We start from the raw sequence: 17,822 nt of genomic DNA, 5'->3' as shown, positions 1-17,822 counted from the left end.
GCGTGTCATCGCTGCCAATAAAATCCCACTGTTAACTGCAAGTTTTATCCGAGTGTGACCCGCCTGCCACCCAATGACTGCTGGGATAGGCTCCAGCATCCCGCGACCCCGAGAGCAGGATGAGCGGTTTGGATAATAGACGGATGGATGGATGGATGGATGCTAGAGATGCCACTTTCTGAACCTTATTCAAAAAGGTACAGCTTTCATACTCATTAGCGCTTTGAAAAACGAGCACAACTACCCCATCTTAGTATCCCTATCAGACCTGGTACTAGACCAGACTGACGATATGAAATACCCCCCACACCAAAAATAGTCTCCATTTGCTCTGTCATAGTGTGAGTATGCAACACTTCAAGCAAGGAGGCGAGGCTTGTGGTTAGGAAGTTGAGGACGGCAGGTTTAAGGAAGCATTTTCTTTGTCTTCTAGCATTACAGTTTGAAAGCCATTTCAAGACAACACCCTCCCTCTTCAAAAGGTTTGTCTTGAAATATTTTCCTCTTTAATGTTTTGCTTTATGGCTTCAAGAGCTGAAAATATTTCAAAATATGCACATTTCTGCATATTTCTTTGGGGAACCAATGATGGAACATAGATAGTATGGACAGATTGTCTTTGTCTGCTAAATACTACTATTAATACCAGTATGTTGAGTGATGTATTTGATACAATTAACTAACCTGTCTCCATGTATGTATATCAATCATTCAGGGATTTAATTTTGTGACTGTGACGACATGAGAGGACCAGGAAAGAGTTTTACAGCCGGAGCAAATGGATTTTTCTTCTTCCTTCTGTCTGTTCAAGGTAATTTGGGTTACAACTTTGAACTTTTAAACTTTTAAAACGTATTGCAATAATATATGAACTACTACTCTCGGTTGCTCCCGTTAGGGGGCGCCACAGCGGATCATCCGTTTCCATCTCTTCCTGTCCTCTGCATCTTCCTCTGTCACACCAGCCACCTGCATGTCCTCCCTCACCACATCCATAAACCTCCTCTTTGGCCTTCCTCTTCTCCTCTTCCCTGGCAGCTCCATATTCAGCATCCTTCTCCCAATATACCCAGCATCCCTCCTCCACACATGTCCAAACCATCTCAATCTTGTCTCTCTTGCTTTGTCTCCAAACCGTCCAACTTGAGCTGTCCCTCTAATTTAATCGTTCCTAATCCTGTCCTTCTTCATCACTCCCAGTGAAAATCTTCTCATCTTCACCTCTGCCACCTCCAGCTCCTCCTCCTGTCTTTTCATCAGTGCCACTGTCTCCAGACCATACAACATAGCTGGTCTCACTACCATCTTGTAAACCTTCCCTTTAACTCTTGCTGGTACCCTTCTGTCATGACAGAAGGGTACCAGCAAGAGAAGAAGAAGAAGAAAAAGAGGTGAAGAAGAGTGCAGGCAGGGTGGAGTGGGTGGAGAAGAGTGTCACTCCTGACACCCTTCTCCACCCTGCCTGCACTCTCTTCTTCACCTCTCCCCTGCACTCCCCGTTATTTGGGACAGCTGACCCCAAGTATTTAAAATCATACACCTTCATCACCTCCACTCCTTGCATCCTCAACATTCAACTGTCCTCCCTCTCATTCCCGCATAGGTATTCCGTCTTGCTCCTACTGACTTTCATTCCTCTTCTCTCCAGTGCATACCTCCACCTCTCCAGGCTCTCCTCCACCTGCACCCTACTCTCACTACAGATCACAATGTCATCCGCAAACACCATAGTCCACGGAGACTTCTGCCTGATCTCGTCCGTCAACCTGTCCATCACCATTGCAAACAAGAAAGGGCTCAGAGCCGATGCTTGATGTAATCCCACCTCCACCTTGAACCCATCCGTCACTCCAACCACACACCTCACCAATGTCACACCTCCGTCATACATATCCTGCACCACTCCTACATACTTCTCTGCAACCCCCGACCTTCTCATACAATACCACACCTCCTCTCTCGTCACCCTGTCGTATGCTTTCTCTAAATCTATAAAGACACAATGTAACTAGGTGGAAAAGGATTTGCAAATCATTGTATTCTGTTTTTATTCACGTTTTACACAACGTCCCAACTTCACTGGAATTGGGGTTTGTACTTCTCCATCAACATTCTCAAAGCAAACATCACATCTGTGGTGCTCTTTTGTGGCATGAAACCATACTGCTGCTGCTGATCATCACCTCTCCTCTTAACCTAGCTTCTATTACTCCTTCCCATATCTTCATGCTGTGGCTGATCAACTTTATACCTCTGTAGTTGCTACAGTTCTGCACATCACCCTTGTTCTTGAAAATCGGTACCATATAATAATATAATATATGATATATATTATATATATATCATATATTATACAATATATATTATCTATATACAATATATAATGCAATAATATATGAACAGAGAAGCTAATTTCATAATGGCCATGAATCCATTTTAAGCGAGAACAATTTTTTTTCCCTCTAAAATATAAAAATATAAAAGATGTGTTTAAAAAAAAAAAGATCATTTGGTAAAGCAAGGTGTGAAGTTGTTTTGTTCTTTTTTTCCTAAAGTATCAAGTCAGTTTAAATGTTGTCATTCAGGGAAAGCATGCATTTCTGCAGGTGGCGGACTTCTCATTTTGGAGAAAAAAATCCTCATGTCATTGCTATTTACCTACATACCATCATTACTACATGGTTATTATAGTATATCCATATCTAACCCCTAAGGTCCTCTATCTGATATTCTCATATTAGTGGGCCATAGCTGAATAGAGTTGACACCAACTGGCAGAAGAGTCATCCAGACGTCACATTGTCTCTGAATAGTTTGCAACAGCTCAGCAGTCAGCTCAGCAAGCTATTTAGCACCTGCAACCACACAGCTTGAACTAAGTGTGAACAAACCATACAGGCAAACTAGACACCATTTTCTTCACAAATTTCACCTCTCTCATTGTTTTTTATTCATCTCACCATTCTCAGTAATGGTGCACTAAAACCCTCACCACCTCTCTGCCTCAGCACACAAATGAGCTACATGTCTTTTTGGGCTGTGTGTCCTGAGGCTGGTCACCCTGTACAAACTACCACATGGGTTGATTCTGCAAGTCTCTGAAAATAATTCATAGTATTTTAAGAGTATTGTTGATACTCAAATGCCCCCACTGGTCAAAAGAGGAAGTGATCGTGGTTATTCTAGTAAACAATGTGATTAGAAGAAGACAGCTAATCAATTTCCTTGTTCAACATGAGAGCTCTCAGAAATCACTTCCTAACCCTAGCCGTAAACTTAACCACTGCCTGACCTAAACTTTAAATTTAACTGTACCCTCGCCTTATCCTTAAACTTGACCACGACCTAGACTTAACCATTGTAACTACACTTGCTGTACTTACTTGACTGATCTACACCAAGCAGCAGCAACCGGGGCTGGAGGTTGAAGCCAATGTGGGAATGTCTTAAGTTGCAGTTCAAACCAGGCAACTAGGTGGCTGCTCCAAAAGAACCTACTGTCTAATGTAAGTCAATGAGAGAACCGTAAACTTAACCACTGTACATGTAACTGCTGTACTGGTCTATACCTGCTAGGGGTTTCACAGAATAGTCGACTATCAAAACCACGAGTCGACACTGTGCATAGTTGTAGACTAATCGTTCATCTGTGGTTTTAGCACTGTGCAGTAACAAAGCAGTGGCAATGAAGCTACAGCAGATATGCAGCTGGGGGCGCTGTAGTCCCAACGTAGATTTGTTTGGTTTGTACAATCATTTTTTACGTTATGCCAGAACGACCGGGATTTCACTCCTACCTAAAACGACCTTGGGCGGTCAAAATGGTAAATACACAATTGAGATATTAACACATTACATATGTTAGTATGTCTGTTAGGAAACTAACTGACAGCAAAATTAACATTTTAACATATTCAATACTATTTTTCAAACAATTTAAAATGGCCGCTGTCCAACGCCTGTAAACACTGCAAGGCCTCTGTGGTAGTCATGGTGCACAAAGGACCACACGAGTTCAATTTAAGATAAAATAAGGCTTAGGGTTAGGGTTAGACCTGCGATATAAACATCACGATTAATCGAATACTCAATTACTTTTTGGGAGTAGCTGACAACTACTAAAATGCAGAAGCCATGAATACCCTAATACCTGCCACGACAGCTTAAGAGGGAGAAAACGACCTCCCCCTTTTACACTCACTTGTACATGGGAGGGAAGGGGCTGCCCGGTGGTTGGAGCTGGGAGTTGAGAGCCCCAAGAAGCGGGATGCAACAATGGACTCAGAAAACTGTTTTGCTGAAGTTTTACAGACTCACTTACAGAAACAGATCCGCAACACGTGAGAGGCTGTCCTCTGATGTTTTAATGATGCTGATGCTCTCTGTGTTAGTGGTGCAGGGTCAGAATGGCTGGGGAGTGACCTACAACTCTACTAAGGTCTGCGCTTTGAAAGGATCAACAGTGGACATTGGCTGCAGCTACTTCTATCCAGCCACAGTAAACAGAGTTGAAACAACAGTTTGGCTGACCAGACACAGGCATTCTTACTCTGTGGATCTGAAGGAGGAGTTGCAGTATGCAGATCGTGTGCAGTACCTCTGTGAAGGGAGGAGAGATTGTACCCTGAGAATCACAGACCTGAGAGAGAGTGATTCAGCCGAGTACATGTTTAGATTCACAACAAACCTACCAGAAGGGAAATATACTGGCTCTCCTGGAGTAACTTTGACTGTGGCAGGTAAGATTTCACCTGACCCATCGCTTTTAGCGCATTTATCCACAGTGCACATCTTTGAAATCCAGCTGTGATTGGGTCTGTGTGTGTGTATGTGTGTGTGTGTGTGTGTGTGTGTGTGTGTGTGTGTTCTTGCTACATTTGTGAGGACCAATCTGCGTTTTAACCTTAAGAGACAATACATTTTTTTCAAAGTGATGAGATTTTAGCTGATCCTCACTTCTTCAAGGGTGTATTTAGGGTAAGGACCTGGGTTTAGGGCTGAGGTTAGAATGAGGATTAAGTTAAGGTTATGGTAAGGTGTGTGTCCATGTCTCTTTCTGCATAGTATTAAACACTGAGTGATGAGTTATGTTTCTGTGCTATCTTCTCATGTCTAGATCTGACGGTGCAGGTCACCAGAGAACAAAGGTGGTATTCATATTCAAATAGGGCAGAGCTCAAATGTCACCACCTCTGCCAGCTGTCACCTCGTCCTACTTATATCTGGTACAAGAATGGAAAGTACATGAAAGAAGCAACATCTCTGACTTATGTAACTAATGTGGATTATAAAGACAGCTTTGCCTGTGCTTTGAAAACACACAAGGTTCTCCTCTCCTCGCCCCCAGTGTGTGAGTTTAATTCAGTTTCCAATAAACATGACGCCATCGAGCCCACAGTTTTATTCCACATAGCTCAATGACTATATTTCCTCTTATTGTGTACAAGACCAGGACAGCTTCCAGTAACCCAGCAAGAATGCAACCAATCGATATCATTGCAGTAAATGTCCAAATTCTTCAAGTGTTACTTATAAAGGTTTTGTCTTTCAGGTGTCTGGGAACAGACGTGTGGAAGTGTGATTTACACCAACACAGAGCTCTGTGTCTTAAAAGGCTCATCTGTGGACATTTCCTGCACATACAAGACATACTACAGGTACTTGCCTGTCCAATCAACTTTCTGGTTTCGACCTGAACATGGTAATGTTCATTCATCCCAGCCTGAGGACCTTAGTGGGGACTCACAGTACACAGGACGTGTTCAGTACCCTGCGGTAGGAGATGGACGCTCCGTTCTGAGAATCAGAGACTTGAGAGAGAGCGATTCAGCCGAGTATCGCTTCATATTCAAAACAAGATACTTTGAATGGGGGATGGATTTACCGGGTACAACTCTGACCGTCACAGGTATTGTTTAACATCAACTCACACACACAATGAAATGGACAGTACAGTGACTTACTGGTTAGCACTGTTGCTTCACCACAACATTTGCCGTATTCAAGCCTTTCTAGATAAAATTGTCTTATTCTTGTGTGCTCATGGCCAGTGGTGGATTGTAAAGAATTTCCAGGGAGAACGGTGGTGTCTGGTGGGGACCACCGTCCCTGGTGGGCAGGGAGTATTGTAGTTTTACAGAAGCCTGGTTTTTGTTCATTTTTTGAACAGGGGTGATGACATCCTCTTGCATCCCCCCTCCAATCAACCCCTGCCTACAGGTTTTCTTTAGGTGCTGCGTGTCCTCCCTCTCTTCATGGAAATGTATGTTAGTTAAATGGGCCACTAGACTGTCCATAGATGAGTGTGTGTGTATCCTTTGTTGGACAGGCAATCTGTCTGAAGGTCTGCTTTGTGTCGAATGCCTTCTTGGACAGGTTGCAGCCTCCCTGCGACCCTGATCTGAACTAAGTATACAGAGCATACAAGTATGAAGTACAACTATGTGATGCATTATGTTGTACATTTTGTTGATTGTAGAAGAATCTAATGTAGAACCAATTGTGGTAACGTTGTTATCTTCCTGACTTTGTTTCCCTCCTGATTCAGGGCTAAAGTTAAAGGTAACTCCTCTTCCTACGGTGACAGAGACACAGAGAGTGACACTGACCTGTTCAACCTGCTGTCCTCTAACTGCGAAACCGTCCTTCATCTGGTCCCACAATGGACAAGTTCTGACCCAGGCGGAGACAAAACAAAACCAGCTGGTATTTGAGTCAGTCGGCAGCCAACATGCAGGAACATACTCCTGTGCTGTCAAAGACCACCCAGACCTCAGCTCCCCTGAAGAGACTCTCACTGTCACATGTGAGTCCCTTTCTTTCTGAAACAAAACCAAGGTGTGATGAATTCCTAACGAGTGTTGATCAAAAACTTATTAAAACTGTAATGTAACGTCATGTTGTAATGTATGGAGATGGTGACAGTAGAGGAGAGAAAGAATACCAGTTCCTCACATACTCTAGATGACATCTTGTTGTAAATGAAATGGTTAAAGATAAGTTCAATCAACACTGATGACAACCCTAAAAATACAATTTTCTTATATTTTCTCCTCACGTGAAGTCAATTATTCCAACCCTGATCTGATCCATTTCTCAGCACGACTTTTCTGTTGAATACAAACTAATTTGTATGCAGAGGGTCCCCTCTGTGTCAGTGAGTCCCTCTGAGGAAATAAAGGAGAGCAGTTCAGTGACTCTGAGCTACAGCAGTGATGCCAACCCTCCAAAATACACACACCAGTGGTACAAGAAGAATGGAAATACAGACATTTTTCAGAGCTATGAAGAACATTTTGTGTTTGACTCCATCAAGTCCTCTGACTCTGGGAAGTATTTCTGTCTCGTTAGCAGCAAGTTGGGAGCAAAAACTTCAGACTCCGTCCTTATTAATGTAAAATGTGTGTAAACAAAACTCACCAGTGATATGATACCAAATCTGGAGCAAGCATAAAACAGACTGTCAACCTTTTCATTTGGTTCATTACCCGCCCCCTTCTCTCTCTGTCTCTCTGTCTCTCTCTGTCTCTCTGTCTCTGTCTCTGTCTCTCTCTTTCTCTCTCTCTCACACACACACACACTTACTTGCTGGTAGTCCATCGAGTCTGATGATGACATCCCTCCTCGTTCACGGTGTGTCCTTTGATGACTGTAGAGTCCAATTCTTGATCCACAAGTTTTGTTGCACGTTGGGCATATGAAGTGTGAGTTAGTGGGGGCAGGCATGGTTGTGTGTCTCCTTAGTCTTTTCTGTAGTTTTGTCACACTGCTCTCCATTTCCAGCTGTTCTATACCTCTTTAGCAGATCTCCCGCCAGTTGGAACGGTTGATGGCAGCTTGCTCCAGTCTCAAGGGGTCAATACAACATTTCTTCAGCGATGTTTTTAGCTGGTCTTTGTATCGCTTCTTCCAGAAGACTCTCAGAAGACTAAAGTCTCCCAGAAGATGGATCTTGTCTTTTTTTGGGATACGATGAAGGGCCTCATCTAGTTGCTGGTAGAAGCTGTGCTTCACACCATTGTCAGATGGTAGTGTTGACACATATGCACTTCACAGAGTGGCATGGCGTGCCTTTACTAGGGGGATACGGAGGGTAAATGGCCTCTCACTTAGTCCAGTGGGTGTTTCAGTGAGGCTGTGTAGAATGCTGTTCTTGATTGTCAGTCCAGCACCAGGGAGATAGCCTCTCCAGGAAAAGGTATATCCTCCTCCTTCCTCTCTCAGGGAGCCTTCATCCAGGAGCCTGGTTTCACTGAGAGCTGCGATGTCCACGCTGTAGCATCTTAGTTCCTCAGCAATCAGTGCAGTCCGTCGATGTGGTCTGTTGCCATCATTATCAAGGAGAGTCCTAAATTTCCATGTTGCCAATTTGAATGCGATCATTTTCTTGTTTTTACCACAGGATCGAATTCCCGGTAGACATGGTAACCTACTCAGGAGGTTCATTGCGTGGTCAATTTTTAGGCCACCTTTTCTAAGACCCTCTCCAATCGGGCTGACAAGTGTAGTCCCTAAATAGGGCTGCTCAGTCACACAGGGGTCTGCCAAAAGCAACTGCAAATCAATCCCAGTTGCTAGCGACCATATACCCCGTGCTGGTGACTTGCTGCAGGCCATACTACCCTGCTGTCATCGCCAGACACCCCAACGCCACCAGAATTCAACTGGATATAAGGCCAGATATTGTACACCATGGCCAGAGGTGGAGACCTACACAAGGAGGTTTTTAGTGTGCCACAGGGGGTGTGCAGTCCCCATTGGCACTGTCTTTACCATGACAGGTTGGCCCTGGTGGCAAGGGCTTATACCCAGGATGACCAATCACCCATCATGACTGCAGGAGATTGCCAGAAACTCCAGACTGTCAAAGAACCACCTAATGTGTGTCACAACACATGTTGCTTTTCTGTCGGGGTGTGCTCCCCTAGCCTTTGTCTCAATAGACTTCCCACAATGCAGCAGGGCAGTGGTTGGCCATGAACAGTTTCTGGGGACCACTGCATCTCCCAGATCCCATGCCAAAGTTGCCTGAGGCCGCGAGGCGCCCAGTTACCATGTGTGGCCACTAGGAGGCCTGGCAGAGATCTTGGAGAAGGAGAGGCTATGTACTGGCGGGGAAAGGCTTACGCACTCGGCTGCTCCCTTGTTCACCACAAAGGCTAACCAGCAGCAGCAGGCTGCAAGCGAGAGGTTAGAAAAGCAGGCAGTAAGCATGCATGCATCTTCCCTCTAACTACTGCACTACTGCACTAGACGCATCACTTCACCCTGTGTCAAACACCCCCCCCACACACACACACACACAACAAAGTGTAACAAACAAGAACATTCTGTTTTAAAACCACATCCTCATCTCAGTTTTTCTATGGTTTTACCATCTTCTCCAGATGGCCCGAGGACCTCCTCAGTGGTGATGAGTCCCGCTGATGACATTAAGGAGGGAGACTTGGTGACTCTGACCTGCAGCAGCGATGCCAACCCACCAGCTCAGTACACCTGGTACAAAGAGAACCAAACACTGCCGTGCAGAAGGGGGGATACTTATCAATTACCCTCCATCCGCTATGAGGACAGTGGGATTTACCGCTGTCAATCTGAGAATAAATATGGACACCTTAACTCTGCTCCTCAAGTTATAGATGTCCAGTGTAAGTATAAAACACAGCAGCAGATCTCACAGGCTGACATTGTAGAATAATGTTTCTTCAGATGTAGTGTCTCAACAGATTCCCTTGGCAAATTAATTCCTCTAAAACAAGAAGCAACAATATTAGGGACTTTTTCTGATTTTTGGGGTGACGTTTGTGTTGACACCAATACATTAAGCAAGTCATGTAGAAGTGTGTAACATAATAATAATAATATTTTATTTGTATCGCACTTTTCAAGGTAAACAAAGATGTAAGATAAAAGTAGTATAAAAGTAACACATCAAGAACATGTAACACACAACAATAATTATACATTAGAAGCAATTCGAAAAGGAGAATTTGACTAATGATTTGAACGTGGACAGATCGGTACAGTCTCTGATGTGTTTGGGAGAGAGATTCAGGGAGGGGTCAGCGATGGAGAAGGCTCTGTGGCCACAGGTACGCTGCTTGGTCTTGTGTGGTGCAGAAAGGATGTTGGCATCGGAGGAGTGAAGGTTGCGGGGAGGAGTATGATCCTGGAGCAGGTCGGTGAGGTAGGAGGGGACCTGGTTATGGAGGGATTTGTGAGTGAGGAGAAGGGCTTTGAGTTGGATCCGTTGTGGGACAGGGAGCCAGTGGAGGTTCTGAAGGACAGGGATGATGTGGTCACAGGAGGAGTGGGTGAGCAGGCAGGCAGCAGAGTTCTAGGGGCGGCATGGCTCAGGAGCGGGTCATCTAGTAATCGGAAGGTTGCTGTTTCGATCCCCGGTGAAGTGTCCTTGAGCAAGACACTGAAACCTTACCTGGTCCTGATGAGCAGGTGGGCACCTTGCATGGCAGCCTCCACTATCAGTGTGTGAATGTGTGTGTGAATGGGTGAATGTGAGGATACACTGTAAAGTGCTTTGAGTGGTCGGTAGACTAGAAAAGCGCTGTATAAATGCAGTCCATTTACCATTTCTGGATGTACTGGAGTTTGTTTAGGACTTTGGATGATGAGCCATAAAGAACACTGTTGAAACAGTCATTTCTGCATGTGATAAAGGCATGGATCAATGTTTCAGCAGCAGAGAAGGAGAGTGATGGGTGGAAACAAGCTCTGTTTTTCAGGTGGAAAAAGACAGTTCTGCTGATTTGATTGACATGGTGTTCAAAGGAGAGGTTGCTGTCGAAAATGATTCTGAGGTTTCAGATGTGCGGGAGGGGGACAGAGTGGAGTCATCGATGGTGAGGCAGAAGTTGTGAGTGGTTTTGGTAAGGGTTTTGGGACCGACGGTCAGAGCCCCCCCCCCCCCCCCCCAAGGACAGCATCAGAGAGCACTCCACCAGGGGAATTGCATCTTCCACAGCTTTGCATGGAGGAATGATGGTGGAAGACATTTGCACTGCGGCTTCTTGGTCTTCCCCCTGTTCTTCCATTCATTTTCATCTGAAGGATGTCTCCTGTTTCTCTATGACTGATTCTGTACAGTGTGTGCTGACAGAGTGAGTGATAGCGGGGATTTGGCTGTGTGCTCTTCCTCTTGTTTTTTGGCACATGGAGAGTGGTCCTCTTCCCCCTACTCTGCTCCTCGTTGGACTGTTACAGTGTGTAACCGTCGTCTCTGCTTTCTCACAGCAGGAGGCCTTATTGTTCCCATCCTTGCTCCCCGCATGGCAAATATTAGATATTCTGTTTGTTGTACCATTCGGGTGCATATTTGGCTCTGTGAGGTGCCATTAAGTATGGCGCAATGGCTGGGCATCGTGAGTTTGTTTCGTTGTGAAGTAGGTGTGGGTTTGTGCTTGTCGTACCGGACAGACCCAGTGTGGCATGGACCATATCCTGCTTCGCCCATAACCCACTAGCGATAGCCTTAAAGGACAAAGCCTATATGAAACAGAATGATAGTTATGTACTGTAACTCCAGATTCTAGGAGTATAGCTGCAGCCCTCTAATATCTGAGCCCCACTGACTCCATAATTAGCTGAAGAAAAGCTGTTATTGGGAGCTGATTACATGGCCTCAATTTAACATATACTCGAGTTGTGGCCATAAGGGGCCCCACACTATACATAGGTGGGTGTGGACTAAAGTTTTCTCAGTGCTGTGTAGGATCGTTAGGGATGGACCCAGTAGAGATAGCCTTATAAGGCTGCACCTATACTCATAGAATCTGGAGTTACAGTACGTAACTATCGTTACCCTACTGAAATGAAGCAGACGTATGTTGGCCTGCCTGCAACTTAGGCTGTCAATCACATGAACTGGTAGGAGCTTCCTCTCCAAACTTCTGTGTTAAAACCTGGATGCAAACACTGGAGTCTAGTGATGTACACACTGTAACCCTCTAAATATTAGAAATTCATATTTTCTGAACGTTTGGAAGGAAATGTTTTGTCAACATTGTCAGTGGGCTGTCTGTCTGCAAGAGTGAAATGATGAATGTAAAGAAACCAGAGTCTGTTTACATGTTAAACTCTGCAGTTCAGCTTTCATGTCTTGTATATGTAATGTTGGTCTGACTTGCTTTTATTATTTATTACTTTAATGGCCACTTTGCTGCTCTAGTTTGGCTCTAACTGATTACAATTACAATTACTGATTACATTTGTCAAGTTAAAATTAATGAAATATTAATTTTGTCTACAAGATGCTCCAAAGGTTCCCTCAGTGTCAGTGAGTCCTTCTGGTGAATTTAAGGAGGGTAGTTCAGTGACTCTGACATGCAAAAGTGATGCCAACCCTCCGGTAGATGACTACATTTGGTTCAAGGAGAATGAGGACTCACCAACCACATCAGGACAGAACTACACCATAAACAACATCACAACTGACCACAGCGGAAATTATGTCTGTCAAGTCCGTAATAGAAGAGGGAGAAATAATTCCACTAACCAGCCGATTGTTGTGAAAGGTGAGATAGGCCCATTTTACAAATAATCACTTTAGGCCCGTCATCATGGCCAGACAGGAGCAAAACGTCACTCAGTATATCATGTTTTTTTTGTAATGAAACCTAATTTCATTTAGCTAATCCTCTTAAATTTTGTGTTTTAATTTGACCCACATTTCCCAGGAACATTGATGTCAACAGCGGCTGTATGGATTCCTACTTTTCTTGTGGCTATCATACTGCTGTCTGTCTTCATCTGGATTAGGTAAGTGACGGGTAATAATTGATTCAGTGTACATCGTGATGCTAAATTGTAATGATTTTAATATAGCAATATTTCCCTTGATTTGCAACGTTCCAACACAATGAATGGATGCTGTAAAGAGGTTTGATGGGACACTTTCTACATGACTGAGTTTGAGTTGTTTTAGTGTTTCCTCTGGGAGGCGTGCTCATGTTGTAAGGGTTAGGGTTAGGGTAGCGTTTGTAACATGAGCTTGAAGTTTTTGCTACATTTAATTATTTTACACATTTTCTTTGAACTATTGCAGTTTTCCCATTTTACTGTAGAATACAGGGGGAGCCCTGATTCATGCTATTGATTCAAAATATATACATAACTAGAAGAACCCCGCTACAATGTAGCGGTTTGGTTATCCACCCGTCTAAATCTCCCTCTTCATCCTGCCAGCTAACCGCCTTCCCCCTGCCCCTAAAACCCCCCCACTCCAACTCCCCCACCCCCAAATGCTCAGAATCATGTGAAATGCCGAGAAAAGTGGTTTTTAGCCATTTTTAGAAAAATGCATATTTTGCATATATTTATGCATAATTATGCATAATTTTAATTTTCTGGGATTTTTTCCTTACTCTCTGAGACCATACCTATCACCTCCAAAAAGAATTAGGATCATAAATGCTTTAGTTTTCGGTCCCGCTATCTACACTAACACCACAGACACACACATTACAAAAATATATGAGTGATACCATACATGGAAAAACCACAATATGTATCAAATGGGCACTAATATATAATTTCATATGGGGGGCCAAGTGCAACAGACAGTTTTTCTGACAATGTTTTTTGTGCGAAGAAACACATGAATACATTAAGAAACCACATAATACCGAAAAGCCTTTTGTCCACAACAACCACCCATCAGTGGGTTCCTACGATTCCCAGCGCCACTGTTTTCTCTTTTGATCATAACTTAATCTAATACTACCACTACTACTACTTTTGGCTGCTCCCGTTAGGAGGCGCCACAGCGGATCATCCGTTTCCATCTCTTCCTGTCTTCTACATCTTCCTGTGTCACACCAGCCACCTGCATGTCCTCCCTCACCACATCCATAAACCTCCTCTTTGGCCTTCCTCTTCTCCTCTTCCCTGGCAGCTCCATATTCAGCATCCTTCTCCCAATATACCCAGCATCTCTCCTCCACACATGTCCAAACCATCTCAATCTTGTCTCTCTTGCTTTGTCCCCAAACCGTCCAACCTGAGCTGTCCCTCTAATATACTCGTTCCTAATCCTGTCCTTCTTCATCACTCCCAGTGAAAATCTTCTCATCTTCACCTCTGCCACCTCCAGCTCCACCTGCTGTCTTCTCGTCAGTGCCACTGTCTCCAGACCATATAACATAGCTGGTCTCACAAGCATCTTGTAAACCTTCCCTTTAACTCTTGCTGGTACCCTTCTGTCACAAATCACTCCTGACACTCTTCTCCACCCACTCCTCCCTGCCTGCACTCTCTTCTTCACCTCTCTTTTGCACTCCCCGTTACTTTGGACAGTTGACCCCAAGTATTTAAACTCATAAATTAATCATCTTCTTTATTTTTTTGGTGATGCTCTTGACCAGAAGAAAGAGGGCCTCCAAACATCAAGCTGAACCCAACTTCAGAAAAACATCAGACAATGTCGGGCAGGTGAGGAGGAGGAATTCAAACAAATTCTACTGTTACATGTTCCTTTCATTTGAAGCTGTTCTCAATAAAATGGCTGCTACACCTTTAAAGTGTTGAGGTTTGAAAGAACCTTGATGAGTCCAAATAAGCTCAAAATATCTTCAGTCGTTGTTCCATGCAGCCCAGATGGATAATCCAAGAGTTTGGGTTTTTTCTCTCACCATTCACTTCCATTGTGCAGTGAACCAGGTCTCAAAGTCAAACTTTTAGCACATGAACAAATACAAAGAAAGCAGATTCTGCCAATACACCTATATCTTATAATGAGGCCTATCACTCATGTTTTGGCATCTATTTAGTTACTGGTAAAGTACCGTTTTCTTGGTGCCCTCTGCTAAGCTTCACTGAATATGTCAAATGTCTTTCATAGCATGCTAGCAAGCTAACTTCTGCTGTTTGTTCACCATCACAGGCAACTGGTCACATAAACTACCTTCAAGATCTGCTTTCAATTTCACATGAAGAAATAACCTGGAGGAACATTTCATTTCCCCAAAACATGAGTGATATTATTTAATATATTGGCAGAATCCACTTTGTTTGCATCTGTTATTTTGCTAAAAGTGTGACTTTGAGACCTCTTTTACTGTGCAATGGAAGTGAACGGGGAGGAAAAAAATATGTAGGATTATCCATCCATGGAGCAACTGCTGAAGATATTTGGACTTGTATCATGGCCAGGTAACCGCACAACCCAAGGTTCTATCAAATTTCACCATCACTTTAACTTGTAATGTAAATGTACCCTTGTCTTTCTTGACTCCCCATCAGTTAAACTCTGGTCCTCTGTATGAAAACATCTCTGCTGGGGCTGAAAGCTTGGCTCCTGCAGCAGAGAGAGAACTTGTGGGGCAGCAAGACAACCCTTTGTACACCAGCGTCCATTTCGCTCACTCCAAGAACAAGAAAGTGCCTCTTGACTCCACCATTAAGCAACCTCAGCCTCAAAATCAGGAAGATGTTGTGTACTCTGTGGTCAAACCCAATGCTGCCTTCCAGTGAGCATGTCTTCACATTATAACTGAAAGACAGATTGTTGGATGGATGGATGGATGCATAGATAAATAGATAGATAGATAGATAGATAGATAGATAGATAGATAGTTTGGTTGACAGGCAGATAGGTTGGTTGACAGAGAAGTAGATGGTTTGTTGATCTGAGTAAACCAAAATTCCAAAGACAGAATTGTCCTTGCCTGGTGAATCAGAAGTGATGAGGTGATTGACATACATGTATGTTCCATCTCCCTTTCAGGACCAGAGGCCAGACGGTGCAAGAGGATTCTGAAGGACTGTACAGCACAGTCAACAAAAGATCATGAGTCTGACTGAAGAAAAACACACACACACACACACACACACACACACACACACACACACACACACACACACACACACACACACACACACATCTTCATGTTTCTCTGTTGTATCTTGGCTACTGAGCCGATTCATGCTAGTGTTGTATATAGCTTTGCAATATGTCTGTGAATGTTCTCATTCATCCAGGTCATGGTTATCCAAAGGAATTGAATCAAGTGCAACTGGACTTGGTATATAGCCATGAAGACGTTTCGCCTCTAATCCAAGAGACTTCAACAGTTCGTGCCTTTCTGACTAGACCAAGCTAGTCTGACTGGCTGGTGATGAAACTCAGATATTTATCCTCTTTGGAGTCGTTATCAGAGGTATTGATGTGTATGGCTCTTTGTGTTCCGATGTTAAGCAGCGACGGTCGTTGGGGGTGTTAGTTTCGACTTCGTTAGTGCTCCATTCAGTGGTCATGAGTCGTTGGAGCCATTAGTGACCGACTGTTGTTCTTGGAGGCTAGGCTTCTTGAGTCTCCTGGGTAGAGATGAAAGGACGGCATTGTAAGTGGGAAATAGGTGGTGGCGCAGACCTCCTCCTCTGTTGAGGGATGGTTTTTCCAGTTTCTCCTAGATGGCTTCCTTCACCCCTCTTTCAAACCATCTATCTTCTCTGTCCAAAATGTGTACGTTGCTGTCCTCGAAGGAGTGTGTCTTCTCCTTTAGGTGTAGATAGACTGCTGAGTCTTGTCCTGAGGAGTTTGGCCTTCTGTGTTGGGCCATCCGTTTGTGTAGTGGTTGTTTGGTTTCTCCTATGTATAGGTCAGTGCAATCCTCATTGCATTGTACAGCATACACCAGATTGCTTTTCCGGGTGTGTGGTACACGGTCTTTGGGATGAATCAGTCTTTGTCGGAGTGTGTTGCTGGGTTTGAGGTATACCAGGATGCGGTGTCTGTTAAAAATTCTCCTGAGTTTCTCGGAGACCCCAGAAACATACGGGATGACTGTGCTCTTCCTTCTGTTCCCTTTCTCCTCATCGCTCTCCTGGTTGGTCTTTCTGGAACGTGTTGCAGTTTTCACAAAGGTCCAACTGGGGTAGCCGCAGGTTTTTAAAGCTCCCTCCCTTCACGGATATATACCAAGTCCAGTTGCACTTGATTCAATTCCTTTGGATAGTTTTGCAATACATGTACATGGCATATTTACCACTGATATTTCTGAGCTGAAATGAATTCCTGAAATCCTGCAAGAAATCTTCCTCTCCATCATCATCATCTCCTTCCCGTTATTAATAGTTATTATAATTAATACACTAACTGTGACACTGCCATAATGAGTCTTTGCCTCAACACACTGTACAGCGGTGAATGGCACTCAACAATAAATAGGAAGTGAAGCAGGTTCAGCCACAGACAAGTCAAGCAACATCAATGTCTCCGTCTCATCATCACACCTCTGGTCTTCACATAAATTTGGAGGTGAAAAAACAGATAAGACATGGCCTCATATTGTTAAAGCATCAGTGCTTTATTGTTTGGGTGATTAAATATATATATCTTTTTTTTCGGAAACCGTCAATGGTGTTGATAAAAGTGCTCAACAAATGAGGAGTGGAATATCAAGATAGATGCAGGAAAAAAACTGTTAATACATAGCAGCACAAGCTTGTTTGGTGCGTTGAGCCCTCATCAGCTGCTCATGTGATTCAACAAAGAAAACACAGTACACGTTGCCCCGCGTCACGCCCCTAATTTCGGTGGACAGCAACCAATCACAGGAGAAAACATTTACAACCAACGGGGTAGGTGGTTACTAGGGCTGCACAATATACCTTCACCGCGACATCAACATGCGTGATGTACGTATCACAACAGACTGTGTGAACTGCGATAAATGGAACGCAAGTGCCATGCATGTATTTAAAGATGGTACTACGCGTTTGTGTTGATTTTGGTGCCCCCTTCTGGAAAAAAGGCTGTAGTGTCACTTGGCTGTTTCCGTCTCAGTAACAACAAAATATAGTGTAAA

At 43.9% G+C, this 17,822-nt stretch overlaps 1 protein-coding gene across 1 annotated transcript in view; it reads left to right on the top strand.

Annotated features, from left to right (window-relative positions):
• LOC130112351 (B-cell receptor CD22-like) overlaps positions 1–15,486 on the top strand; it is a 39,130-nt gene extending 23,644 nt beyond the window's left edge. The window contains exons 2-13 of the mRNA XM_056279680.1: positions 43–197; positions 434–482; positions 716–811; positions 4,392–4,739; positions 5,117–5,350; positions 5,552–5,908; positions 6,548–6,805; positions 9,387–9,647; positions 12,267–12,530; positions 12,693–12,774; positions 14,379–14,445; positions 15,256–15,486. Of these exons, the coding sequence (XP_056135655.1) occupies positions 742–811; positions 4,392–4,739; positions 5,117–5,350; positions 5,552–5,908; positions 6,548–6,805; positions 9,387–9,647; positions 12,267–12,530; positions 12,693–12,774; positions 14,379–14,445; positions 15,256–15,486 (2,172 nt within the window). The 5' untranslated portion in view covers positions 43–197; positions 434–482; positions 716–741. The remainder of the gene's footprint in view (positions 1–42; positions 198–433; positions 483–715; positions 812–4,391; positions 4,740–5,116; positions 5,351–5,551; positions 5,909–6,547; positions 6,806–9,386; positions 9,648–12,266; positions 12,531–12,692; positions 12,775–14,378; positions 14,446–15,255) is intronic.
• Positions 15,487–17,822: the final 2,336 nt, after the last annotated feature.

This window comes from Lampris incognitus, chromosome 5, assembly GCF_029633865.1.
Source record: "Lampris incognitus isolate fLamInc1 chromosome 5, fLamInc1.hap2, whole genome shotgun sequence".
In the NCBI taxonomy this organism is placed as follows: domain Eukaryota; kingdom Metazoa; phylum Chordata; class Actinopteri; order Lampriformes; family Lampridae; genus Lampris; species Lampris incognitus.
The sequence above is the reverse complement of the archived record's forward strand: the minus strand, read 5'-3'. Positions and strand labels throughout refer to the sequence as shown.